Source organism: Balaenoptera ricei, chromosome 3, assembly GCF_028023285.1.
Source record: "Balaenoptera ricei isolate mBalRic1 chromosome 3, mBalRic1.hap2, whole genome shotgun sequence".
Lineage (NCBI taxonomy): Eukaryota > Metazoa > Chordata > Mammalia > Artiodactyla > Balaenopteridae > Balaenoptera > Balaenoptera ricei.
In genome coordinates this window covers 126,549,323-126,575,113 of record NC_082641.1, presented here as the reverse complement: position 1 = coordinate 126,575,113, position 25,791 = coordinate 126,549,323, and the positions used below count along the sequence as shown (strand labels likewise).

Sequence of the window (25,791 nt, the reverse complement as noted above, 5' to 3'; positions counted from 1 at the left end):
TTCCAGGTGCCAAGGAAAAGCTTTCCTCTTCCTTTGGCCTGGTATGTTTCCCTTTTTTCCACTGGTTACCAGGAAGCTCGGGGCTATACTGCCAGCTCTGCTGGGGTAACCGTTTCTTCCTTGTATCCTACCACAGTCATCTCCTCCAATATGCAGTGTTGTCTAGAGGCTTGGATGGTGTCTATTAAGTTCTTAACTAGGTACCTTGCATCTAGCAAGCCTACAGTAAATAGGAGCTTTAATCCTGTCTTATGTTTTCTCATCTTCCCTCTATTTGTAACCATCTGGTTACATATGTTTCATTGTAGGTGTTGCCTCAGGTACATGTTGGGAGTAGGCAGGGGAAAACAATAAGGAAATTTGATTCAGAGTTCTCTGCCTTATATTCCCTCCCATAGTTATCACTGTCTCCTAGTTAGAAAACCAAGTCAGAAGCAGCTTAAGATGGATTTTTATTTCTTCTTAAAAAAAATAAATAAATGAATACATTGGCTTGAATGTCCTTCCCCCTCTCTTACTCTCCCCTCTTCAAAAGAAGCAACACTGTGAAAATCCTTAAGATGGAGAGGCAGAGAGTTGGTCACCAGGGCCCACACTGGAGAGAAAAGACGCTCCACACACGAGGGGTCAGAGAAGGGCTCTGTGGGTGAGTGTGGCTTGTAAAATCTTGGCCGCTGCGGGGGGGGGAATCCGTCTTGAGCGGGGGCTGGACGTTTCCAGCTCTCCCCGGAGCCCTCACAGTTCAGTCTTTACCTTGTGCATCAAATCCTTTTGGTCAATCTTGTCTAGGTCCTGGTACCAGCGGTTGAAAGCCAGCAGGGCCACGTTCTTGGCAGCCACTGCCGTCACCTCCACAGAGCTGGCCGCCCACTCCAGGGCGTTGAGGTGGAAGAGCTGGTCGTGCAGCACGAACCGCGGGAGGGGGCTGTGGGGGCCGTGGACGGGGTGGGCCTGCCACTCGGCTGTCTGCACTGAGTAGTAGGAGCGAAAGAGGGTCTTCAGCTGGGAGCGAAGGAGGGGCTGGGGGGACTGGACTCGCCAGACGGCGGCCTCCTGAGGCTGCTTCCGCCGGAAGCTGGCCGAGACGTTGACGGGACACATGTTGTCCAGGGCGCAGAAGAAGCTGGGGAAGTCTGTGGTGAGGATGCTGGCAAAGGGGAAAAGCTTAGGGTCGGGGAAGCCGAAGTAGGAAGAGTTGAGGTAGCCATGGACCAAGGAGACGACGGTGGGCTGGAAGGAGCCCTGGACGACATCGATGGGCGGGTCGAAGCCTTCAAAGGTGATGGTACTGCTGTTGTCCAGGTGCAGGGGGGTGGCGATGACCACTATGTCGTAGTAGTCAGAGCCTGTGCCCACCTCATTCTCATACTTGACATGGTACAAGGGTTTCCCCTCTAGAAGGAGAGGGAAGAGAGCACAAAAGCCCGCTTCTTTCTCGGCTTCTCCCCACTTACCTGCCATCTGGGGCCCTGCACTGAGGGGACGAGACCCTCCGTGGGTGCAGCTGGGCTTTCCAGCTGCTGGGTCCCAGTCTTTCCGTGCTGGTGTGGCTGCAGGGCGAGCCCTGGACTGGAGTCAGGAAACCCGAGCTCTTTCTCTGGCTCTGCCTCTGACTAGCTGGGGGAACGCGGGCAAGGCTGTGGCTCAGAGTCCTCAGTGGTCAAATGAATGGGACTAGATTAATGCAAGTCTCTGCTTTCTGGCTCTGACATTTGAATCGGGGCAACAGTGCCCTCTGGTGTCACTCGGCAGTGCTGGGAACCACTCCCCGGCAGGTCATAAACCAGGGCTTTAGGGACAGAGGAGGTGGAAGTGTTCACTGTTTAGGAATGGAGTGGACATGGCCCCTGCTCTGTCTACTCACCTGTTTGCTGCAGGGTCACAGTGGTGACCGTGGCGTGGATCACGTTGGCCTTGGTGAGCTTCAGCAGACCGGAACAAACCAGCTTGTTGCCTCCCTCCACAGACCACAGGCTGCCTTGGGCCCCGGCTAGTGACATGGCTCCTGGGCAAAGGGGGAGGGAGGGTGGCCAGTGGGTTCTCAGAACCACTGGGCAGTGGGCTGGAGAGTCCAGCACCGTCCTACCGGGGCCTCTCTCCCAGGCCAAGACTCCTCCCAACCCTGGGCACGGAGAGACGACACACACAAATAACTGCAACAAAATTCACAATGTTGTGAAGTAAAAACATTAGGCTCAGTGCAAGAGCCACTATAAAAGACCACAGATTGTATGATTCTGTTTATACAGACTGCCCAGAATGGGCAAATCCATAGCAACACAGAGTAGATTCGTGGTTGCCTAGGGCTGGAAGGCTGGGGGATGTTGGGGAACTGATGGCTATAGGTATGGGGTTTATTTTGGGGCAGTGAAAATGTTCTAAAATTGATTGTGGTGATGGAGGCACAACTCTGTGAATATACTGAAAGCCACTGAATCCTACACTTTAAATGGGTGAACTATGTGGTATGTGATATCTTGAAGGATACATACAAGATACTGGCAGAGTGAGCAGGGTAGTCTCGCTGAGGTGAAACTAGGCAGGACCTGAAGGGTGGGAAGGAGCTAGCAGTGCCAAGAGCCAGAGGAATAGTATCCTGGGCATATGGGAGGTGCTTGTTAATTATAAACCTTTTCATTCATTTATTCAGCAAAAATGGGCTGAGTGCCTATGATGGTCGGCACTATTGTAAGGATACATCAGTAAACGGAGGAGACAGAGGTTCCCATTGGAAAGCCTGCCTTCTAGTGGGAGGAGATCAAATAAGTCGATCAAGTAGTCTGCTGGAAGATGATACCTGCAGGGCAGGAAGGGTAGGGGCAGCTTCAATGAAAAGGCAACATCTTCACAAAAACATGGGACAGCGAGAGTTTACCATGATTGTGTCTCAGGGAAGAATGCTCCACGCAGAGGGATGGCCACACAAAAACCTCAAGGTGTGAGTGCGCCTGGGACGTTGGAGACATGGCAAGGAGGCCAGAGTGGCTAGTTTGGGGTGAGGGAGCGGTGAGGTGGTGAGGCCTAGACCATGTAGGGCCCTGCAGGCCACTAGAAGGACTTTGGGTTTTCCTTGAAGGAAAGTAGAAGCCATTACAGTTTTACATGCAGGCCTGTCAGGATCTGTCTTTTGTTTTAAAAGGATCATCTGGCTGATGCATTGAGCTTGGGGGGCCATGGGGTGGGCGGGGGGGTGGGAGACATGGTAGGAGAGTTGCAGTAATCCTGCTGAGGGATGTTGGTGGCTTAGACCAAGGACGAGGCAGTGGTAGGAAGCAGTCAGATTCTGGGTATACGTGGAAGGTAAAGCAGATGGGATTTCCTGACATATGACATAAAGGATATGAGAGAAAGAAATGATTCAAGGTTTTGGCTGGAGCAATGGAAAGAAGTAATTACCAGCCAAGCTGGGCAGACGCTGGGAGGGGCAGGCTCGAGGGGAAAGATCAGAGGCTCAGGTTTGGACGTGCTGAGTCTGAGACGCCCATTAGCCCTTCCAGTGTAGACACAAGGGTGGCAGCTGACACATGAGCCTGCATTTTCGGAGAGAGGTCTGGGCTGGAGGTCATATTTGGGAGTCAGGTGGGTGGAATTTAAAGCCTTGAGACTGGCTGAACTCACCAAGGGAGGCTAAGTAGTTGAGAGCAGAAGAGGACAAAGGACCGAGCCTGGGCCTTCCATGTTAGGAGGGGGAGAGGAGAAGGACACAGCCAAGCAGGCCAGTGAGTGCCCATGTAGCTCCTCAACCTCGAATGCCCCTCTCTGCCCCTCCACCACCCCAGCAAAATCCTACAGCATCTTTCAAGGCCCAGAATGGTCATCATGCCTTAGGGAAGACATGCCCTGACGACTCTCGGGCAGATTTGTGGCCTGTGCTGGAGGATGGTGGGTGGTACATGTGCCCACCTGCCCCAGTAATAAGCTGGGAAGATGCGGTGCTCTAACAGATAAATACCCAGGGGCCCAGAGGCCTCAATGGGACAGCTCCTGAAACCGATCCAAACAGGAGTGGTAGAAACACACAGGACCTGAGAGCTGAGCCTCCCTTTCACCGTCTGTGAAGTGGGATGAATACCATCTCCTGACAGCTTGGAGGATAGATGCCAGAATCAGAGGCGGCAGTGTTGGTTAGGCAACTGTACTGAGCCAGGTAAATGTGAGGTTATCACAGGGAGGGCCAGGGAAGGGCAGGTGGGCAGGCCGAGGGCTGGAGGCTTACCGGCAAAGGCGGGCATCGCTGCTGACTGGCCGTAGCTGGCCCGCAGGACAGCGGAGACGACATCATCGATAAAGCGCTGTGTGACGCCCACCTGGAGCAGGGACTCGGCCACGGAGCGCTGGGTCATGTTGACAAAGGCGGATTCCCCCAGCGAGTACAGCAGTTCCTCCACACCGGAGAAGGCATAACCGTGAGCCTGGTACTTATAGATCCTGGGAGACAAGTGGAGCCAGAGCCATTGTGCAGGAAGGCCTTTCAGCTGACTGCCTGCTGCTGGGTCTGGCCCAGCAGGGACCTGCCCCCTCCGCTCCATGCAGTGGGTGGGAGAGGAGGCTGGTTATGGTACCTTTGGCCTATTCGCTGGTTGTGGTCTGCCTGTCTCACTTAGAGGGACAGCCCAGAGGGAAGGGCAAATACTCTGGAATCCCACCAGACCTGGCTTCACATCGTGGCTCTGCTGAATGACAAACATGTCACCTCTCAAGCCACTCCCTGCCTGAGGTCACAGTCCTCTTCTCACTCAGCTGGGACTGCCAAGCAGTGGGCTATGCCCGCCCCCATGGACATATCCCCTCTCCAGCAACTTTGGCTCTGCCCGAAGTGGCTTCTAGGACCGCATCGGACCTGATGGCAACTGCCTTATGTCAAAGTTGTCTGGCTCGGTCCAGCAGGCCTCCCACTCACCCCCTCGATAATGGCTTGTTCTCCCACAACTCCCCCAATCTCAGGGGCTGGCATTTGCCTGGAACCATCTGCTGATGGACTTTCGGACGGCTGGCCTTTGAAAAGTTGCCTCTGCTTGGGCTGCTCTGTAAACGTGTTGAGTTTGGTTACGGACATGACACCCAGATGGGGGTGTCCACAAAGCAGTTAGAAACTGATTAGTTAGTGGGTCTGGAACTTAAGGGGAAACTGGGGGCTGACAGGTAGAGGCTGTCTCCCACAAAAGGGAGAACTTGGCCCTGGGTGTTTAGATGAAATTGACAAGGGAGAAAAATATAAGAAAGAGGAAAGAGGAGTGAAGACATGACTTTGGGGACACCCGGAGAACATAAGGAAGAAGTGCCATGAAAAGCATAGTCACAGGAGTGGGAAGAGCAGAGAAGTGCCAGAAACCAGGAAGGAGGTCTAGAGGCCACGACTGAGTGTCTGATGCTGCAGCCTCTGCATCTGGGCCAGGAAACAGGGAGAACCTTCAGGAAGGAGAGAGGAGAGCTGGGTACCATCCTGGTGAGTGAGTGGATTACGAGAGATGGACAGGGTGACAACAGACCACTTGTCCTCGTTATTTGGAGTTGATGGGGAGGGGTCCAGGAACCAAGGAGGAGACAGGTGGTAAAGAAAGCTGTTTGTTCATGGTGGGACTGGGGGACAGAAGAGTTTGTAAATGGTGGCCCACAGGCTGCTTGTGGCTGACAGGTATGTTTCATTTGCCTTATAAGATGAATTGGTTGTGCGCACTGAAAAACTGGGAGATTTCACATATAACTGGATTTCCAGCTTCTTCTGAAACACTGGAAGATGGCATTCCCCCATGGCCACCAGTAGCTCGAGCAGAGAGCGGCCGCCCCTTCAGAGGGGGGCCTGGCTCTTCAGGGCCCCTCACTCCTTAGCCTTCCCTTCCACCCAACTGCTTCACTTATTCATACCCCAGGTGGGCCCTTGAAGGTGGCTGAGTTTGCAACCCATGCTTTTATTTACCAGTTTAGCTGAGGGAAAGAGGATGCCAGTGTGACAACGCGAGAGACCAACTACCGCTGCGCTAAGCAAGCACCTTGCCGACGCCGGGCGTGCTCGGAGCCTGGGCGGATTCTCACACCCAGCAAGTACCTTTTCCTTTTGGACAGTGTACAGTCACGTTGGTTCCTCCGGCACCTCTCTTCCTCTCTCCTTCTAGAATGCCCTCCCCACGCTCCACCCAGCCCTACCTCATGAACTTCTCCATGACCTCCTCCACCCACATCTGCAGTCTCAGGAAGCTGATGCCGTAGTGCCACCAGAGGCGGAAGAGGTTCAGCAGGTACCAGTCAGTCTCCTCCAGCACAAAGTCCTCTCCGTTGAAGATGGCGCTCCTCCCTCCCACTTCGCGCCGGTGCCGCAGCCCTGAGGAGACAAGGAGGAGGCCCTCAGGTCCCCTTCGGAGGAACCCCCGCCCCGGGGGAACCTAGCAATGCCTGAAGCTTAAATTCAGGGGCCGTCCTGAAGGATGCACGTGGATCGGCTCCATTAAAGGGAATATGAACACTATGGTTTGTGCATCTGTGCTGCTTGTTTAAGAACAGTATACAATACACTGGGGAGATGTCTGGCCTGGCTAGTCAACAAACAAATTAAAATTAAACTAATGTACCATTTTACATTTTTTCCCAACAGGGGTCCACTCAGCCACGAGTGAGGGAAATTCAGACATCATCCTGGACCGTCCAGGGGCTGACAGCCAACAGGGCCTGCTCTGAGATGGCAGCCCTGGGCACCAAGACCACATGGAAGGAATCACAGCTCCTGGCAACTGCCTGCACTCTACAACTTACAGAGCACTGGGTCTTCGTATCTCACTTCATCTTCTCACAGCCTCGGGAGAGGCAGAACAGGTGTTAGCACCCCCAGGTAAAGATGTGGAAAGTGAGGCTGAGTGATTATAGGACCTGCCTTAAGTCAAGGGTTTTTATTTCTTTCCCTCCTATTCCTGTCCCAAAGCCACGAATTTCCCCTACCCAGAGGCAACCAGTAAGTATATTCCTTCAGCATCCTTCTAGAGATATTTTGTGCAAACACTTATAAACGTGTACATATCTCTGAGTTATCCCTCCCCTCACCCCACATACTATATACACTGGTCTGCACCTTATTGACATATGTGTCTTGGAGACTGTTCTCTACCTGGGCCTACAGGACTTCCTCACTCTGGCTGCTGAGCAGTCGGCTGTGTACTTAAACAATACTTTGTTTAATCTCAGATCCCAGTGGGTGGGCAGGTGGGATATTTTCAACTTTTTGCTATTACAATGCTGTAATGAACAACCTTGTGTGCCTGCCACTCTGAACATCTGCGGGTACACCTACAGGATCACTTCTGAGAAATGGAATTTCTGCATCCAACCGTACATGTATTTGGTTTTTTTTTAAACTTAACTAATTAATTAATTAATTTTTGGCTGAGTTGGGTCTTTGTTACTGTGCTTGGGCCTTCTCTAGTTGCGGCGCGTGGGCTTTTCTCTAGTTGCAGCGAGTAGAGGCTATTCTTCGTTGCGGTGTGCGGGCTTCTCATTGCGGTGGCTTCTCTTGTGGCGGAGCATGGGCTCTAGGCGCGCGGGCTTCAGTAGTTGTGGCTCGTGGGCTCTAGCGCGCAGGCTCAGTAGTTGTGGCGCACGGGCTTAGCTGCTCCGCGGCATGTGGGATCTTCCCGGACCAGGGATCGAACCCATGTCCCCTGCATTGGCAGGTGGACTCTTAACCACTGCGCCACCAGGGAAGCCCCATATTTGTGGTTTTGATAGATGCTGCTGGGGCTGAATCTCAGTTCTCTCACTTATTAGCTGCAGGGACTTAGCCGAGGTGTATATGCTTTCTGAGCCTCAGTTTCCTTGGGAGGAGATACAACACCCATCTTGCAGGCTGGTAGGGAGGATTGGAGGTAATGCTTATGTATCACCTAGAAGGATGCCAGGTACTTGGCAAGCACACACCATGTGGAAGCCATTATGATTATGATTATTGAGAAGCAGCAAATTGAAAGGGAAAGAAACTGGCCTGGGGGGGAGGTCAAACCTGAGTTCTAATCCCGGCTCTGCAACTAACTCACTGTGTAACCTCAGGCAAGTTCCTTCCCCTCTCTGGTCTCAGCTGCTCCATCTGTAAAACGAGGAGATTGGGCTATATGACCTTCCGGACTTGACCATCAGGGTAATCTGGGAAGGGCCCGATGGCTGCCGCCAGCCCCAGGATGGTGCACTCACCCAGCTGCTTGACGAAGCCCTGCATGTGGAGGCTCAGGGAGTGGAAGGAGGCGGCGCCACTCTCGTAGTGCTGCTTGTTGACCGAGATGGTGGCCAGGCGGCCGCCCACGGTCCCCTTCTCAAACACGTCGATCTGCACCCGGGGGCCGAAGTGCTGTTGGAGGAAATGGGCCACGGCAGAGCCCCCGATTCCGGCTCCAACCACGGCTGTCAGCAGGCCCGGGAGCAGGGAGGCAGGCGTGGGGAGAGACAGAGCATGGGCGTGAGACTGCGGGTCACGCCTTCTCAGCCTCCTGGGCCGGTGGTTCCCAGGTATTTGCATCTCATAGGCTTTTAACATCTCAAAAAGGAAATCTGCAGACTCGTTCTTAGTAAAGCTATTAATAAACAGCAAAGGTCAACCTGAACACTGCCACCTACTATAACCCTTATTTTATAAAGAAAAAGACAAGTTAGCAGCAAAGGAACAGGAAAGAATCTCAAAATTCAGGATGCTTATTTTAAAAGTATAAGTTTAGTTTTATACAGACTCTTTACATTGTCCCTAGTTTTATTTCACTGCGAATTGGTGAAAACCTGGTCACCGACAGGAACATTAGGTTAGATTTGTATTTGGAATCCACTCCTTAATCCAGGGGTTGTCAAACTACAGCCCTAGGGCCAAATCTAGGCAGATGCCTGTTTTTGCAAGCTGAAGTTTTATTGGAATGCAGCCTCGCCCTTTCTTTAGCTTATTGGCTATGGCTCTTTCATGCCAGGCAGAGTTGAGTATAGTTGGAACAGAGACTGTAAGCACAGCCTAAAATATTTACTCTCTGGCCCTTTACCGAAGAAGTCAGCCAACCCTTGGTCTATTGCAACCTCCCAACTGACACATAAGTCATTTCCACATCTGTGTTTGCCGAGCCTGGAATTCACCCTGTGATGGGTCGCTCATCACCGTATAGGACATCTATTCTGCTTTGAACTCTTGTTATGAAGTTTCAGCTCGTTGACGTCTTTTTGGGTCTTACCCACTGTCTTTACTACGCCTCCTGCCTTCCTGTTAGTTGCAAACTTGGTTCATATACCATCAATAGTCTCATCCAAGTCACTGAGAAAAGTGTTTCATTGGACAGGGCTCTGAGGTGCTGCTAGGAACCGCTGACCAAACAGATAGTAATCATTACATAGCACTGAGAGGACAGTAAAGCAGCTATGAAACTACTGAAATGGATGGCCATGCTACCCACAATTTTTGCCCACCACATATCTAAGACACAGCTTTCCTCTCATCTGACAGTCTTATAACCTACTCAAAAAGAGTATGAGATAAAGCTGGTGTGATTTGTCCTTACTAGACCCATGTTGGGCCCTAAGACCACAGGCTCCTGTCAAGAAGGCAAAAATACAAGGTTCTTTATGATCTGGGCTCCATTTACTTATTCCATTCCCTGACTCACCCTTGCAACACTCCACCTTCTTGTCTTGACTTCTTTTGCTGTGGAGCATGGGACTTTGCTCTCTCATGCCTGTGCCTTTGCCCTCACTGCTTCCTTTGTCAGAAATGCTCTGTCACCCTTTGCCTCACTGACCTCTGTGGCCCTTATATGTAGTTTTTAGCTGGCTTGCCTGACCCGCCTAAGACAAGTGTCCCTCCTGCATAGTCCCACAGCACTCTCCTTACCCTGGCCTAGTCCATGGCACACTATACTCAAATGATCTGTTAAGGTCTGAGGGCAGGTCCCTGTGTCCCCAGATCCTGGCAGGCAGTAGAGCTCACTATTTCTTGCATCTTGAAAGAACAAACTACTTCCTTCATCTCAGTGTTTACAAAGCCACTTCCAAGAATGCCCTTAACCTTTTAAACCAATGTGCTCCCTACCACTTCCATTTTCGACCAAGCCCCAAATTACCCTTTTTTTTTTTTTCCCCAGAGAAACTGCTATCACAAGGCCTGGAAGCTGCCCAAGGACTACAGGGAAGCAGAAGACCTCACCTCATTGAGAGTCAGCTCATTCAACACCCACAAACTGACACCCACTCTCTGGTCTATGGTAAGATGTGCTGGACATAGGATGAATCAAACAGGGAGAGCTGCGGTCCCCCTGAGCATAGGCGGGGAGAGGGCGGACACACTCATGCACTGTTAGCAATGACAACGTGTGACCAAGTGCAACAGCGGGATTCCAGAGAATCCTGAGGAAGCAATGAATTCTGCCTGAGGGTGTGGGCCCCAGGCTTCACAGGGAAGCAACGTTGATCACGACCCTGGAGGACAATAGGCTTTGCCAGTGAGCAGAAACACATTCTCTGCAGAGAGAACAGCATGAGCAGGTCACATGTGGAACTATGGGGGAGTTTAAAGGGTCCAATGTGGGCTTCCCTGGTGGCGCAGTGGTTAAGAATACGCCTGCCAATGCAGGGGACACGGGTTCGAGCCCTAGTCCAGGAAGATCCCACATGCTGCGGAGCAACTAAGCCTGTGCGCCATAACTACTAAGCCTGTGCTCTAGAGCCCGTGTGCCACGACTACTGAAGCCCGCGCGCCTAGAGCCTGTGCTCTGCAACAAGAGAAGCCACAGCAATGAGAAGCCCGCGCACAGCAATGAAGACCCAACACAGCCAAAAATAAATAAATAAAATAAATAAATTAAAAGAAAAAGGGTGCAGTGCCACACCGAGGTGTTCAGATTTGATCATGCAGCAGCCTGAGGGTTAAGCCATCTTAACAGGAAGCTCCTCGTTCCCATTGTGGGTAGAGTCCAAACCACCAAGGACAGACAGAGGCTGTTGTCAGAGGACTGAGGAAAATCAGGAAAGCTACAGGGCAGCATGGCATTGCCAGGTATCCTGCCTTGATGATGCCTGGGGTGAGGTGGGTAGGGCTGGCTGGAATGAGGAAGGTAGCAAGTTCTGCGTTGCCAGAAATGGTAGAGCTGTGAGGAGGCCCTGCCCCTTCTTCACTGGTCAGTGGGAAATGTCCTGCTCTGCTGCCCTTTCCCAAGAGATGGGGGAGGCCCTGCATCTCAAGACATTGCCTGCCTAATTCTTCCCCATCCTTCAAACCCTGGCTCCAAATCCACCTCCTCCATTAGGCCTTCTCTGGCCACTCCAACCCTCAGGATTCTCTTTCCTCTGAAAACCCTAAATGTTCAGTCCCAAACTGATTTCTGGCACGCTTCAGCCTGTCTTAACCCTTTATGGCCTGAGCTGTGGTTTGGTAATCCAAACCTTAGCACTGCACTGGCCCTGTTAAGTCTGTGGTGCTCCCATGGGGCATCCCTCCCTGCCACCTAGAGTGCACAGAGGGCAGCCTAGTGGATTAGGGACTCCTTCTCCTTCACACCAGAAGCCCAGCATCTCTGCCTATAGGAATTTTATATACGAGGGACTTGAAAACCTTTCATTCATGTAGAGTTAAAATGACAAATGTTAAGAGGAAAAAAGTGTAAACAAATATGAAATTCTAGTCAATTATATACATGATGAAGTATTTAGCAAAATGTCCTGATGTCTGCAATTTATTTTGAAATGTATTAAAATGTAAGATGGATTAATGCACATGTGATAGGTATGTGATAAAGCAAATATAGTAGCAGTTTCTTAACGGCAGAATCTAGGTGCTGGGTATACAGGTGATCACTGTACAATTCATTCAACTTTGGTCTATGTTTGAAAATTTCAAAAGAAAGCAAATAAGTAAGAAGACTGCTGTTAAAAATCCCCCACTTCGTCATTCAGCAAATCTATCCCCAGAGGACTTACCATGGGTTCTGTCTCCCCTAGAACTGCCTCCTACCCTCCATGAGGTTTTGGCTTAGATGTTACTTCTAGGAAGCCCTCCCAGAGCCCACAAAGACTGGGGTGAAGTGCCCCTCCTCTGTATTCACAGTGCTTTCTCAGCCTTAGTACTAACTTCCTTGTATTGTGTAGTCTCTTCTCCTCCACACAGGAACTGTGGAGCACTGTGCCTGCTACACAGACAACCCTCAATAAACCTGTGTGAATGACGTCAACCAGAGAGGCCAGAATCTCTGTCCTGGGGGCACCTGGCAAAGAGCCAGATCCACGGCAGATGCTCAGTGTCCCTGGACCTTCCGGTAAGATCGGTGACCAGTCCTGCCCCAAGCCTCTTTTCCGCCCCAGGTAGCCCTGGACACAAGCCCACGCCTCCCTCCCCATCAGCACCTTGCCTACTGCGGTCCCCTTCCTCGCCCAGTCGCAGTGCCTCGGCTCTTCTTCACCCAGCTCCTCTCCCGAGGACCCCTCCCTCGCCCAGCTGCCTTCCCCTTCCCCCATCCAGAGGCTCCCGGCTCACAACACTTTTCCCTCGCAGCCCTCCCCAGATCAGCACCCCACCCGGTCCTTCCCGCACCGATTTTGCTGGGCCGGGCATCGCCTGTAGCGGCGGCGGCGAGGAGGGCGGCCAGCACGGCGAAGAGCCGGGCAGCGCGGGCCATGGCGGACAGCGACTGGGGCAGCACGCCGGGGTTCGGGCAGTCGCGGGTTGGCGCTGGGCTCCCCGCCCCGCCCCGGCGCCCCACTGGCTGTTCCGTCTTCCAGCCTCGCTGGTCGCAGCCTCTCATTGGACAAGCAGCCTTCCCTCTCCGGCAGGAGGCTCTCATTAGCCGCATCTCTCTGGGGGCAGGCTCTGTCATTGGCAGCTTCTCCGTCCCGCCTCCTGGATGCGGTTTCCTCATTGGCTGGCTCGTCCTGCTCCGGCGCAGGTGTGCGCGCTTCGAGTGCTCAGCTTCAGGACCAGGGCCCAGCTCCGGGGGGATTGACGGCAGAGAAAGAATTGAAGCTTTGACGATCTCGGTTCAAATGCAACCTCTGAGCGTTAGTGGCTCTGTAGCGTGCTTTGTCTGTGTCTCGTTTTGTTTCCGTGCTCTGCCTTTCTAGGTGGTTGTGGCAATCACGTGAGATAAGGGATGTGAAATCACTTGGCAGTGTCTGCAAGTGCTGGAAATTGCTGACCAGTCATGCAGTCGGGATGGCTAGACGCTACTTGTTTCAGCATATGCTGAAACAAGGCCAGATGCTTTCAAGACTGCTGTTAGTTACTACGTGTATTTGCAGTTCTGACATACAGTTTATGTCTCTGCCTTCTACTTAAAAACAAAAGGTAAGAGTTCCATCCACTCTCCTTTCATAGGGGAGGAAAGGTGGGAAGGAAGGGATAATAAGCTCCCATTTTCACCCTCTAGGAAAACAAGAGCAGCTCACTGTGGCTAGTTTACCACACTATGAAGGACAGATTTCCTCTAGCAGAAAATAAAATTGGGGATGAGTTTCAGGATAAAATAAGGAAAATTCATGTTTATTCAGTCAGATTATGGCTAAGAGAAGAAATGGAAGGAACTCGGAGAATAGTAAAAGGGCATAGATCTGAGTTTCCAACCAGCTCTTTGAGTCTTAACAGGGCAATCTAGATTACTAGTAAAGTAGTAGATGAATAAACATGCATTTCTCATATTAAAAAGAAAAACTTTTTGGCAGTATTTGTGTTAGAATGGAAAACCTTTTAAGTTCATTTCCAGACTCAAGATAGTTCCTTAAATTATCTTTTAAAACAAGCATTCACCATCACTTTGTGCCATGTTCTCTTATGTGCTAACAATATAATTCTTGCAGTATTTTAATAGGGTAAAATCATATTAACTTTAAAACTCAACTTGACTCTACTTTGCTTTTAATTTTAGGGTCCTCGGTAACTCTAGATTCTAGAGCTGTATTTTCTTCTGTTAGGAAGTTCTTCCAATCCTACAACACATCGATGATGTGTCTCAAAGTTGTAGGACAAGTTCAAAAAGGCTGTTTAAGAGGAAAAGCAAGGAGGCATAATTCTGGTGGCCGAGGTGCAAAACTAGTAGTTTGACTGGGAGTGAGGTTGGGTGACTCAATCAGTTATTTATTGCTGCATAACAAACCACCCCAAAACTTAGTGGTTAAAAGTAACAATCATTTATTTTGCCCTTAAATCTGCACTTTGGGCAGGGATCAGTGAGATCAGCTCATCTGTGTTCCATGTTATGTCAGGTGGGGCTGCTCCACTGGGGACTGGAGAGTCCACTTTCAAAGTGGCTCACTGAGATGGCTGGCAGGATGGTGCTGGCTGTCAGCTGAAAGCTCAGCCATGGCCCTCAGTTCCACTCCACAGGCTACTTGAGCTCACTCTTTGGTTTGATGGCTGGGTATCAAGAGTGAGCATCCAGAGACAGGAAGGTTTGGGTCAGAAACCAGCAGTGTCACTTCCCTTATATTCTATTGGTCCAGATTCAAGGAGATTTTGGAGTCGTGTTTTAAAACCTCCAGTGAATTTGAGAATGTGGACAAAGTCTGAGTGGACAGGAATAAGAATATACTTTCAAACTAGCACTGAGAGTATGAGGAACAATGGATTATGGAGCCAGGGTATGCAGACAAGACTGGAAGAATGATGAAAATGCAAGGCCAAAACTACAGGAAAGGCTGGTTCCAAAGAGGGGCACTTAGCCAGGAGGCTGGGTATGTGGAAGCCAGTGGAGAAGCAGAGGTAAAGGAAAGGCCAGGCAAAGGTTGGGGAAGGGCTTATGGAAGCAGGAGGCCACATGCCAGTAATCTGGTTGAGAGGATGGTCAGAAGTCCTGCAGTTCAAGTGAAACGATTAAAGCAGGTAAGACAATTAGAACCAAGAAGCGAGCACAAGAAAAGGCAGTGCCAGAGAGGAAGGCAGAAACAGGAGTCCAGATCTAAGAAATACATAGATATCAGAAGGAAGCAAGTCAAGGAGGTAGAAGAACAGACAAGACTTCAACACCAAGGCAAGGTGTGGAATGCCTACACTGCATCCACTTGGCTGGGCTGCTGGTACCTCCACTGAGTGTCAACAAGGTGAGTCAGCAATCAGTGAAGTGACCACATCAATACACAATATGAATCTGGCAGACAAAGACACTAAACACGTGAAACACAGTTATTTCAATTAAGGTTTTATTAAAGTTGTTTCCGAAGATTATATTTCATCCTTAGTCTTCCTTATTAGATTTTGCTTTAGTGTTTAAGAACCTTTCTTCACTTATTAAATCCTTTGCCATGAAAGAGCACCACAAGCTTATATCAGTATCAAACTGAATAATTCCTTTATGGCAGTGAGGAAAATCCACAAAAGATTCGTAAAATCCAAGTACTAAAGCACCAAGATCCCTCTTCAAATAAGTCAAAGCTTCCTTACACATATCATCTGCAAGCCAATGATGTCTTTTTACTTTACCATCAAGATGAAAATAATTAAGGGCACTGAAACAATTTTCTTATTTCTCCAGTCTAAAAATGTAGATTTCCTTGTTATGGTTAAAACAGACAAACACAAAAAACAGAAGCTAAAAGGAAAATAAGTTCACTGTGATTGATTAGCTTACAATTTTTTTTTATAGTCAAGCACCACTTAACCAGTCTTTCCCTTCCCCTAGACTTTAGGCAACTATAAAAACATACGAAAAACAATGTGTATAATAAAAGGCAATAAAAATAAATATTTGAGGGCCTACTGTAATAGGCAATTTGCACATTTCGCTTAATCCTCGCAATATTTTGAGAATTATAACCATTTTACAAACGTGGAAGCAGGCTCAGAAGAGTGAAGTGACTAGGCTGGGAATTATGTTCAAGTTGATGCCTACTAAGCATATGCTCTATTATGCTGCGCTGGCTCGTGAAAGCCCTTCAGCATTTTGAGATTCTCGCTGTTATAGCTCCATCTTCTAAATTTATACTTTTAAGCCTGCAAAACTACTGAATAATAGAAGAATCTAAAATTATTCTCAGTCTACTTGCTAAAACAGGAGGTTGCAAGGAATATTTAAAAACTCTTCAAGTAATCAACATTCCACACCTAAAATTATGGTTATTCTAATTCACTGGTAATGATAGCTAGTGATCCAAGAACACAAAGGAAATCATAATTGGCTCATTTTCTTGTCCTCACTATTTGTCAATCTCAAAGGAATGAAGGCAAAAAAAGACAAATTCCTATTGTGAAATCTGACTGCTCATTATATTTACAGTATGCACTTAGTGGAATGCCAAAAGAGGTTCTGGTTTTAAAATCTCACCAACAGTCTTCTGCTTGCATCTTAGAAGCATGTATTTGTTTTTCTTAAGTGTCTAAATCTGGTGGAGGTGGTAGGACTCATTGGGGGATGCTTTGCTGATACATGCTTGTGTAGTATGCTAGAACTACCTATGATGTCTAAGAGGATAACTTTTACCACCCCACAGAATGGGGTCATAGAGTTCTAGTAGAAATGGATTTATTTTATGGGTAAGTAACTTAAACCTAAACCTGGGCAATCTGGACACCTAACAACATTTAATTCTCTGCTGGGGACATATTTGCATGTTTGTTATAGAACTGTTGAATCTTAAATGACTGAAGTTAATATCTAGTTGTTTCTTACTTAAGTTCTCACTAAAATTTAGTTTACTAGTTTTAGAGATTTTTTTTTTTCTTTGAGTCTAGTCCTAAAAGGACTATGTTTTCATACTTAAGAAGAAGCTGAAGGGGTGAGATTAGATCATCATGAAGGCTGCTTGTAACATTAAAATAACCATATGACCTCCTTTCTAATGTCCAATTGATATATATATATATAGATATATATCTATATCTATATCTCATTCTTTCACTAACTCATTTATTGAATAAATTTTTTACAGAACACTATCTATAAGCAAGACTGAAATAAAAAATATACACATAGGCTCATTAACTCTAGGAGGTCAATACATAAAAGGGGAGCTAGATGTTTACACATGTGACATAAGACAGACACAAAAACTAGGAAATAAAGCTTGTCAATGTAAGAGAGGTAGTGAATTGTGAGTACCCCCCCCCAAAAAAAAACACCCCAAACCTAGCATAACTAATGAGGAATCATGGGACGCTAACATTTTTTTGTCCTGACCACCTCCCCACGTAATCTAATAAAGGATCATAAGGTAAATCTGACAAAGTGGCAGAGGATTTAAGGGCTGGTGGAAAGAGAAGTTGTGGGTAAATTACCTATATAGACCAATTTAGGTCTTTAGCTGTTGGTGCTGCCTCAATTTCCCTGAAATGATTATATACCTAGGGAGGAGGCTGAAAACAATTTGAAGATAACTCAACAAAGAAAGCACAAGGTTTCTCGGCCATACTTGCTTGAAAGGGACCTCGTATCTTGATTTCTTGCGAGTCTCTGCCTTCCAAGTCTTGCCTGGGCCATTAGCCTTGTAAATGGGATTTGAAAAGGGACAATGAGTGTGAATATGAAGTCTATCTGGCAGGAACTACAAGGACAAAAGATGGCTAAAAGAAAAATAAAATAAAAATGGGAAGTCCTGAAAAATCTACGTGCATAAAAATCAACCGAAATGATTTAAATTCATACAACTATAAAGCTTTATCATTTAAGTACCCAAATGTTAAACCAATCCCTACCATCTCCTTTTTCCACAAATACAAGATTCTATACAATTCCTTTTATAGGGACCATTAGTAAGGAACATTTAGTTGAAAATACATAAACATATACTCATTTCCACCTTTAAAAAAAATTTTGGATTGAAAGTCATCAGAGTACCAATTTAAAAATAATTTTCTTAAACATATTTTGATAAGGCCACAGGAACACTTGTCACATTGTTCAAATGCCCAATGGCAAGACTTCTGATGAGACCAAACAGGTCACATTAAATCAAAAGAGTATCTTAGAAATAAAGCCAATATGACTAAATCCAAAACAGATCACATGAAGTACCTCATGTACAATACGAACCTAGTTTAATAAATAAAGGAATCACAGGTGACTGCACTCCGGGAGAACTTTCAGTTCCTCTGGGCCCATTCATAGTCTTCTCTGAGACTCCACTGCCACTTCCACCTGGGCGAGTCTAATGGTGCGGCCATGAAGCTTGTAGCCATCCTGCCTTACTAATGCCACAGTGCCAGGCTGCACCCCAACACCAGCTGGCACATGACAGATGAGTTCATGCTCATGAGGGTCATATTTGTCACCAATGGGTGTCATCTTCTCCAGGCCATGTTTGGCAAACACGCTTTTCAGCTTTGTTTCTAAAAGTGACAAGCCTCGGAAGATCTTCTCCAGAGTGAGCTTCTGGTCCCCAGGCTCTGTTTCTTCAGAAATACACTCTGTAGTCTTCTCCAAAATGTCTGCCACCTCCACCAAATCCTTACAGAAACTCTGAATTCCTACAGAGAAACCAAATACTCTTACTGTTTGTGAGGAAACCACTCTGCTCTTGAGGGTGCAGTTTGGGGAAGGCTCAGAGAGCTGGCTGGTGTACTGGGTACCCCAGGAAATGCAGAAATTGCCACAAAGGATTCAGGGATCATCACCAATGATTACCCCTGAAACCCAACTGACGAGCCAGCATTTCTCTTGGAAGGCACATGACTAGGAAGCATTCTGGGAAATGGGGAAGATGGTTAGAACCCAAGAACTAGGTGAGACTATATACAAAAGGTTCAGAAACCTGTCCTTTAAAAACTTGACATATGCTTCTTGTATCTTTGTTGCTATTCACCTTTAGTACTAAGTTATGTATATTTTGAAAATTCCCGCCTGTCTCATTTGTGGAAAGGCATACATTCTCAATAGGAACAAGACATTAGTATTTCATTGATGGGGGAATAATAAAAGAATAGTTGACAAGACTGTGCTAAGGAGGAGTCAAAGAGTGGTTTATTCTTGAGGATTAGCTAAATAGAACAGGAAAAAAATATACTCCACGGATGAGGTAAGTCTCTTAATGCCTGCTATGAAGTTATATACACTTGCTGGAGACAGGCCACCAAGCTTGTCTAATCTTTTTAGAGTCACATAAACTTTATAAAAGTGAACTCAGTTGTTGAGAAATCTCATTACTCCCAATGCTGCATTCTTCATTCTTCTTACAGAAATGATAAGGAATATCATCATCACAGATACCTATGGTAACACAAAGGCCCTGGTAGGAGCTGGTGAGGGGCGAAGGACTTTGTTGATCTAGCTTTAGTCCAGCGACAGGTTTAAGGCCCTGTGTCAAAGCAGACAGCCAATAAAAGAGATGATGACAGAGGAGAGATGTCCCAGGTATGTACTGCCTGGATGGGAAGGAATGACTGACAGAGAGGCAAAAATTCTACCTTTAACTTCTGGGTAATAGAAATCCATTATAGCTTCTTGAGCAAAACAAGTTGAAGAGGAGTCAAATTGTCTAGTAACATACACAATGAATGTGGGGTGCTGGGGGCATCACAGATGGGTGAGAAGAAAAGATATAAGAAATGGAAGAGAGCTGACTGAAGTAATCTTGGTATAATATGGTCTGGAGTAGGAGAGGAGGCAATGGAGAGGAAAGAGTGAAAGCAGCAGGCCTTTCCAGGGAACTAGACTTGGTGAGTTCCACAAGATACCTCTCCCAACACTATGAGGGATGGTAGCCATATATATTAATGGCTGTTAATGACATCACCTGAAAAGGTAGAAGAGATTAGCTAAAGGCTTGAAAAGTATACTGATAAAATTTGGAATTCCATCCAAGAGGAAAGAATGTCTGATAAAGATCAATCAGGGACATCAAAGGCTTTCCCTGGCTATACAAAGGAAGACAAATACTCAAATTGAATTTGAAAGCTGTAAGTTGCTGGACTGATTTGTACACTGCCATGGTACAAAAAGTTCTGGCTTCTAGTCAGTAAAGCTGTATGAATCTGGGTAAACAGAAGCCTAGGTTCTCTTGTCTGTACAGTGAGGGGTTCAGTCTCTGATCCTATTCCTATTACTGTCTTACTTCAATAGATGGTTGGTGTCCGCAACATTTCTTAGAGGGAAAAAAAGGATCTCTGTGACCTGTTTAAGAGAAAATGGGTTACTGAGACAAGACTGTCCCTGGAAGGAGGATAGTCATCAAGCTACACTGTATGTTAATTAAATGACAATGAAAGCTTTCTTCTTTTTTTCTACTTCCATGCTCACTGAGCAATCTTCAATTTTCTAAGTATTCCTGACCATAAGAAGAAATGACCCAAGCAAATGACTTATGTGGCATGTTTTGCTTGACACGTTTTTCTCTATAAATTAACAAATTAGATTACCAAATTCTTTTGAGTTTATTTAATAAGTATTTGTTCCTGAGAACCTTACTAATTCTTGAGGAAACTGACATAAGCCAGTTCCTCATGCATCGAAGCTTGACTTCTGGTAAGCCAACTCACCCTGCTCCCCTCAAGCAGGCAGGAAGTCTTCCCCTTATCACAATTGTTCTATTTGCTACAAAAATTCCCTGTGGTTAGAGGTCAGCAGACTTTTTCTCTAAAGGTCCATATAGTACATATTTTACGTTTTGTGGGACAAGAGGCAAAATCAAGCATCTTATGTAGGTGACTATTTAACAAAAGAGAAAATAAATTTCCACAAATTTTTTCTGATGAAATTCAGAACTGTGTTTATGGACTAACAGGTGGCAGGCTTGGCCACTGAGCCCTGATAGCTGGAAATATGAGACTAAAACTTGGATGAAATATCAGGAACACAACTGGGGTCAGTATTTAGCTATTCAGGAATACAATTTGGGAGTTAGTATTTACTCAAAGTCTTGAAACATGATATCTATAGCACTGAACGAAAAGCAGAAGGCTAAGCCAAAGGACTAGGGTTGGACAGGACAGGAATGGAGTGAATCCCCTGTACAGATAGCGGATAAAATCCAGAGAACAGGAAGGAGTGTGATATAAGGGAAAGAATAATACATTAGGGATCAGGAATCAATGGATTCATATCTACACCTGTTGTCAAATAACTTTAACTAGCTTGCCTATAAGAGGAGACTGGACTAGATAGAATCCAAGGGCCCCTCAAGCACTCCATTCTATGTGTAGTCAAAGTATAATGCTCCATATTAAACTGTGAGTACAGCAAGTAATCACAGATTTGCCCTTTACTCTTGAATCCCTGTTATTCAATTAACATTTTCGTGAACAAATTTGGAACAAGAAGTGGTGCATTTAGGAAAAAATTTCTGAATGACTTTGAAATGTACCAAAAAGATTATTCAATGCCATCAGTGAAAAAATAGATTCAATCTAGCACAGCTTTCAGGGTTATCTGATTCCATGTAGTCTGAACCTTTGAGTTATAACTCAGCAAGCTGTAGAACACTGAGAGTAATGCAAATGATTTTTGTCTATAGTTGTGAAAACTGTCTGGTGGAGATACAGTTGATTACTGCACTAGGTTATGGACCAGTTTTGCTTATGTGAAGCAAATCTCAGCATTTATGACTGCCTATGTGTCTGCTCTTTGGATTCTCTTCTGAACATCTTAATGATTCACTTGTTCATTAATGAGTTAAACAGAAATGCCTGTATAGGCACTAGAATGTTAACCGTACATGCTTGAAAAATAAAATAACAAAGGTCAGGTGAAAATAAAGGCAAACATTACTTTAGCAAATGGTTCACTTGACAACATTCCCAAAAAGCAGAGCAGAAAGCCTAGGGGGATAGAGGAAGGGTAGGGTATAGATTGGTTAAGGACCCGGATGTGTCTTTTGCTAAGTTCAGTGTGCACAACTGTTAGTAAGTGCCCTTAAACTAAAAGGTATTTTTATTATTAATAAACCTCTCACCAAATATCTTGGCATCTTCTACACATCTCTGGGTTCGCCTTCTTATATTTTCACCATCAGCTATAGCTCTCTGGTATCTCACCTGAGCATCAAAAGCAAAGTCAAAATGATAAGAAAACAAATGCCTATTGGTGGAAAAGAAACTTTTTGCTTACTTTACAAATTTCACCCTTGGTATAGATTTTTATTAAAACAACAACAACAGCAGGAGTTGTGTAGGAATCTTAGATCAGCTACTCCAAATTCCCAGTCATAGCAGGAATCTCTCTTTATAGCGGCCCTGATAGGCCGTCATTTAGGCTGCCAGTTTGAACACAGAACAACTGTTTTCAAGCTCATTATCTTGAGAAAAAGCTTTCTTTTTCACCTTCAGGCAACACTGCCACCCTTCAACTTTCTTTTGTTGAACTGAACTCTAGGATAGCCAAGAGTAAGTTTTAAAAATATGTCATCTATTTGAAGGCAATTATTTAGCCTCTTTAGTCTTTTCTTCTTTCATTCTTATAATCCCTGGTTCCTTTCATTCCTCTCACAAGACACTTTCCAAACTCCTTACCGTTTTTGGGTGGTCCTGCTTTGGAATTACTCTAATTATTTCTCTTTCTCAAAGTCTGTCAGTCTAGTACTGGCACAGTAAGCCAGAGGTAGTCTGATTGGCAGAATACAATGATAAATGATGTCACTCATTCAAATATTAATTGAGTGTGTACTACATGCCAGGCACTGTACCTCCTTTGAAGCTACCAAAATATCAGGTATCTAAGTACTGTGACACACCAGGGAACTGAAAAGAGATGAGTATCCGCAGTCAGTAATGTTTTTGAACTAGTACAGATTATTTTGCCTAGTATATCTAGCAAGAGGGGTAAAGAGCTAATTAGAAGAAACAGTTTAAAAACTGACTTAAAAAACTTTACGTGGATATTTAAATCATAGAAAAGATGTGAATATAGATAATATAAACAGATAATAGAAAATATGATATATGTTACAGAATATATGAAGAGATAATATAAAATCTACCCACTGTTAAATCCTGGACTTCCTTCTCCAGTTTAACAGCTTTTAGCTTTAAGGCTCGTTCTGCAAGAGAGGGCCCAAGTTCATCAGGAGGGTCCTCAGAATTGCAGTCTTCACCAGCGGTTCTCTGGGTGGCAGTGCTGAAAGGATGCAGCCATCCCCTGAAGTGGGAGGGAGGTGGTGCATTATGAAGAAATGCCGTCACAAACAGCTGAAGTTATAACCAGGTTCAGAGGCTGGAATGTTTCCCAGATTGACTCTCTCTAGACAAAGTGCTTTCAGTCTCAGTAATAATACAAACACTTATAATGTGCTTGCTAAATGCCAGACACAGTTGACAGGGTTTTACTTAAATCATCTTTTCATCTTACAACATGTGAGATAAATACTATCATCATCCCTATTTTATAGATGAGAAAACCGAAGCTCAGAGAGGCTTATGACTTGCTCAAGATTACACAGTTAGTATTGTTGAATCACGATACTGAGCATCAGGCAGTAGAAATAGCTGGAAGTGGGGACACAAAAGTCAGCAAGACAAAAAGAAATTATAATACCTAGAACCAGCAGGGCAATATCAGAAGCAAGAATTCAAAACAAAAAGCTGTACAGTTCAGGTTCAATCCCTCATTTTATAGGTGGGGAAAATTAAGCCCAGTAAAGGTACCTTATCGAACTGGAGTGAGGCCTGGAATTCTAAAGCCTTCTTGATCACAAGCTCTAAGTAAAAGCAAGGCTTTTATGGAAGAGAACCTACACTAAGAGAAAATGAGTTGGGAGCTCACCTATATGTAAAATCAAGTCAAACAAAAACTTATAAAACATTTACTATATGTTGTGGACGGTGAACTATATACAGGTGAATGAAATAGATCATATAGATATATAGTTCAGTTCACATAAAAAGTTTAGAGTAGGGGCTAGTTTGTAGATCTTGGATTGTAGCAGTTCTGACCCCCCTTTTCAAGGAAGTTTCCATTACACCTCCTGGATCATCATAATTTAATATGAAGTAAAACCATCAAGAAATCTGTGAACGCAAAAGGTCTTTAAAACAAATAGTTTATTTATATAAACTGGTATATATTGAAAAGTGGCCACTGAGGTGAAATTTAAGCAAAGGTTTAAAGGGGGTAAAGGAGTTTACTTCAAGAAAGGGAAGAGGGAACCATCAGTATAAGGGTGTGGGCAAGATTACTTTTATCTTCCAGGCCAGTCCTGAATTCAGTTATTATGACACAAGATTACACATTTTTAGTCCGAAAATTGGTCACCACTGATCTGGGACACATCACACAGGGTGAAACAGATCCTTCCTCCTAAACTCCTAACAAATTACATTTATCCAATTGAAAGGAGGTCAAAATATCCTCAGGGCCAGTTGAAAGGGCACACAGCCAGGGCCCAAGCCGTGAGAAAGTGGGAGTTGCGGCACATCCATTCAATTGCTACTGTTTCAGAACTGGAGTCGGGGGAAATTTTATTAGAAGGGAACATTTTCCTTCTGATCACTTCCCTACACCAAAAACTGTCAAAAAGACTAGGAAAAAAAAAAAAAAAAAAAAAGCTTGAAACCCGGAATTCAACCTCTCATCCTAGTGCTGGGTCAGGTGTGTTAAAAAGGTAACAGATAGTTATGCAAAACTTCTGGATTTCACCGTAATTTAATTTACTTTTCAGAGATCCAACCTGACCCATCCCCCTACTCAGCAATTTTTATTCTTTCCGATAAATAAACTGTCAACGGGGAATAGTCCCTAAGAATAAGTAACATTGGTCACTAATTTTAAAGGGCCGATTCTACAGCCCTGACTGGTTTCCGGTCTGGGTTCCACCACTTCACGAGTATTTAAGTTTGGAGACGTTACTCAACTTTTCTAAACCTCAGTTTCCTCAATTAAACGGGAGAATAAAAAGAACTACCCATAGTTCTGCAATCGGCATGATAAATGATCAGTAAAAGTCGCAACCGATGGATAAAAGTAGCAACCGGAACTTCAAACTCCCTAAGGCAGGTGGAAGGGCCGTTTGTAAAGACCAAGTCCAACGGCCTTCTTTTACCGATGGGTAAAGTAAAGCTCAGATACGATCACACAGGGTGTTGGGAGAGAATCCCAAATTACCCGCAGACACCAAAGCTGTCGAGAAGGGGGTGGGAAGGGTACATCCCCAATTCAATCGACGCTCGGGCTGAAGAACAGTTCCCACCTCCGAGGGCGTGACCTCGGATCTTTCCACCTTCCTCGGCCCGGCAAGGAGACAAGGCTGTAGACCTCAGTTTCCCGCTCTGTAAGATGGGGCCGTGAGCGCCCAGTCGTAGCGGCCGAGAGGTTTGGTAGGTCCTCTCGCCCTCCAGCCTAAAATCGCCCCTCCGGATCGCTTCTCCTGCATCGCCCTCACGTCCCGGATCCCCGGCCTGCCTCGCTTACCTGCCATCTGACGCGCCACTCGAGGCCAGGAGGGGCTGCATCCGCCGCCGGACCGCCCACAGGAACCTGACGGCCATGTTCCCCACCTCGGCTGACTGAGGCTGCGCACGCGCACTTGCCCCAAGTGACGAGATACGCTCGCTTCAAAAACCACGCTTCCCGGCAGCCTTCGCGGGAAGGCGTTCTCTCTCTGGGCCCCGGATGGGAACGCTGCTTGTCGGGTTGGCCCTGCGCCGTTTCCTACCCGGTCTTGCGACGAAACGCAACCCTTCCGGCCCCCGGCGTATTCGGCGAGTAGGTTGGTTTCCTGTCACAAGGGCGTGCGCTCTGTGCTAAGCGCGGAATTCGCGGCGACCAAAGGGAAAAACTGCTGTACCCTCAAGGAGCTTACATGAAGTTATGCACAACAAACAATTGCTAACGCCCTATAAAGTCAAAATATGACCGGTGTTTAAAGGTGAGGGGCTTGGTGCTGCGGAAGCCTAGAGTACGATGTGGCCGAGTGTGGGGCGTTTTCCCAAAGGAAATAACGTTTGAA

At 46.3% G+C, this 25,791-nt stretch overlaps 2 protein-coding genes and 1 long non-coding RNA gene across 6 annotated transcripts in view; 1 reads left to right on the top strand and 2 right to left on the bottom strand.

Moving 5' to 3' along the window:
- Nucleotides 1-435: 435 nt before the first annotated feature.
- Nucleotides 436-12,672, bottom strand: PCYOX1L (prenylcysteine oxidase 1 like). Of its 2 annotated transcripts, XM_059917450.1 has the most exons (6): nucleotides 12,530-12,672; nucleotides 8,173-8,379; nucleotides 6,145-6,319; nucleotides 4,217-4,428; nucleotides 1,865-2,005; nucleotides 436-1,394 (listed from the first exon to the last, which is right to left on the bottom strand). In XM_059917450.1, the coding sequence occupies exons 1-6, from the start codon at nucleotides 12,612-12,614 to the stop codon at nucleotides 736-738; spliced, it is 1,479 nt and encodes a 492-aa protein (XP_059773433.1). In that variant the 5' UTR covers nucleotides 12,615-12,672; the 3' UTR covers nucleotides 436-735. The 2 variants fall into 2 exon arrangements, with proteins under 2 accessions (XP_059773433.1, XP_059773434.1); XM_059917451.1 differs by lacking the exon at nucleotides 8,173-8,379 and having other exon boundaries at nucleotides 12,530-12,665.
- Nucleotides 12,673-17,939: 5,267 nt separating this feature from the next.
- Nucleotides 17,940-25,348, bottom strand: GRPEL2 (GrpE like 2, mitochondrial). The gene is made up of 4 exons (XM_059917449.1): nucleotides 25,254-25,348; nucleotides 22,832-22,985; nucleotides 21,805-21,886; nucleotides 17,940-18,385 (listed from the first exon to the last, which is right to left on the bottom strand). Exons 1-4 carry the CDS (start codon nucleotides 25,328-25,330, stop codon nucleotides 18,021-18,023), a joined length of 678 nt encoding a protein of 225 aa, XP_059773432.1. The 5' UTR covers nucleotides 25,331-25,348; the 3' UTR covers nucleotides 17,940-18,020.
- A 191-nt stretch (nucleotides 25,349-25,539) lies between these two features.
- The window catches only part of LOC132362623 (uncharacterized), a 128,942-nt gene continuing 128,690 nt past the window's right edge, over nucleotides 25,540-25,791 (top strand). For all 3 annotated transcript variants that reach the window (XR_009502425.1, XR_009502426.1, XR_009502424.1), the window contains exon 1: nucleotides 25,540-25,710. This is a non-coding gene — a long non-coding RNA (uncharacterized LOC132362623). The remainder of the gene's footprint in view (nucleotides 25,711-25,791) is intronic.